The 1,484-nt window shown below is 41.1% G+C and overlaps 1 gene segment (V, D, J or C); it reads right to left on the bottom strand.

Moving 5' to 3' along the window:
* The window catches only part of LOC126387331 (immunoglobulin heavy variable 3-21-like), a 3,832-nt gene extending 2,370 nt beyond the window's left edge, over nt 1–1,462 (bottom strand). The window contains 1 exon segment of the V gene segment in view: nt 1,254–1,462. Within this exon segment, the coding sequence occupies nt 1,254–1,406 (153 nt within the window).
* Nucleotides 1,463–1,484: the final 22 nt, after the last annotated feature.

The following is a 1,484-nucleotide window of genomic DNA, read 5'->3' as shown; positions in this document are numbered from 1 at the left end:
AGCTAAATGTGAAGCCAGATCCCCTGCAGGAGAGACTGAGAGTCTCACCAGGCTTTTTCACTACTGAACTGGAAGGAATGGACTCCATACTCTGACCTGTACAACCTGAGGAGATGAAAGGAGAGAGGAACCACAGAAGAAAGTGAGACAGTCACCTGGGAAGTTTTCTGCTATCACTGACTGACCATCAGTCCATGTTGTCTGATAAAAGATGAAGCAGCAAGAAGCAGGAGAACTCACAGGGCAGAGAGAGAGCAACCAGCAGAAGAGTGAGTGTGTTCATCATCCTGAGGCTGGAGATGTGACCTCTGATGCTCCACACAAAGTACAAGAGCAGTCAGCAGGACAGAAGTACACTGCACACACTGAAGATTTGCATCAGGATATCATGGAGAGGGAGTGGCTCCTCAACTGGCTCTCTGTCAAAGGATTACATCATTCATTTTTTTTTCATTTGCTAATGGAGTTGCTTTCCTTTCCGTGTAGGATACAATAGCAAATTCAGATATATTTGTCTTTGAATAAATTTAGAAAATTCGATTTTTGAGATGAAATAGATGAAATAATGTTTTCACGTCTTCTCTGGGGATGTGTGTGATTAGTCAACTAGTCAATTCAATGCACCTCAAGGAGATGAGCAGCAAGTAGAGAGGAGGAGCTTAGATGGAGGAAACACAGGTGTAAATGTGTCTGTGTGCGTCTTTGACTCCTCCTCACAGGGAGGAAACAGCTGGACTGAAGATATTTAATGAAACTGTTGAATTAATATCCAACAGTCAACCCTCAGTCACCTGTTTTAATATTCATATGTGTTTTAATTTGTGTTAAAGTCTATCAGTATTAACAACACAACCACAGTTATTATAATAATACACAAATGTTAATCTGAGTTCAGACATCTGACACATGAACACACCTGGTTTAATCACATTTGTGAGCTTATAATTCATCTTGGTATCAAGGCTCTGTTTCTCATTAGTCACTTTGAGCATAATGTGCAGCACATGACAGCATTTACAGTGACAGAAATAAAGAGCAGTGTTATCCATCATCTACTAAATTGCTTTATTATCACATCATCCAATCAGCCAGTGTTTGAATATGTATGGGACTGTGGACATTTCACTTTTCTAATGATCTCCTGAACTAGCCAAGTTCACTCTGTTGTCAAATGTTAAAATATACAGAAATCTAATGTGGATATATCAAAGTGCTTTTGCAGGTGGTGAGAAAACTGATGTCATTAAGATCACATTGCTGTTTGTTGTCTGTGGAGGTTTTTGTGCAGCTGTTCCACTGTCTTCAGTCACTGTGCTTTGTCGAGCACAGAAGTAAACAGCAGAATCTTCTGCTGTCAGGCTCTTGACCTGGAGGTACTGAATGCTGCTGGGCACATCTTCAGTCATGATGAAACGGCTTTGAAAGGAGCTGCCATAGCTAGCAGAGTTTCTGCCTGCATCCATTCTCCCCAATCCACTCCAGAA

This window comes from Epinephelus moara, unplaced genomic scaffold (assembly GCF_006386435.1).
Source record: "Epinephelus moara isolate mb unplaced genomic scaffold, YSFRI_EMoa_1.0 scaffold3680, whole genome shotgun sequence".
Taxonomy (NCBI): domain Eukaryota; kingdom Metazoa; phylum Chordata; class Actinopteri; order Perciformes; family Serranidae; genus Epinephelus; species Epinephelus moara.
The sequence above is the reverse complement of the archived record's forward strand: the minus strand, read 5'-3'. Positions and strand labels throughout refer to the sequence as shown.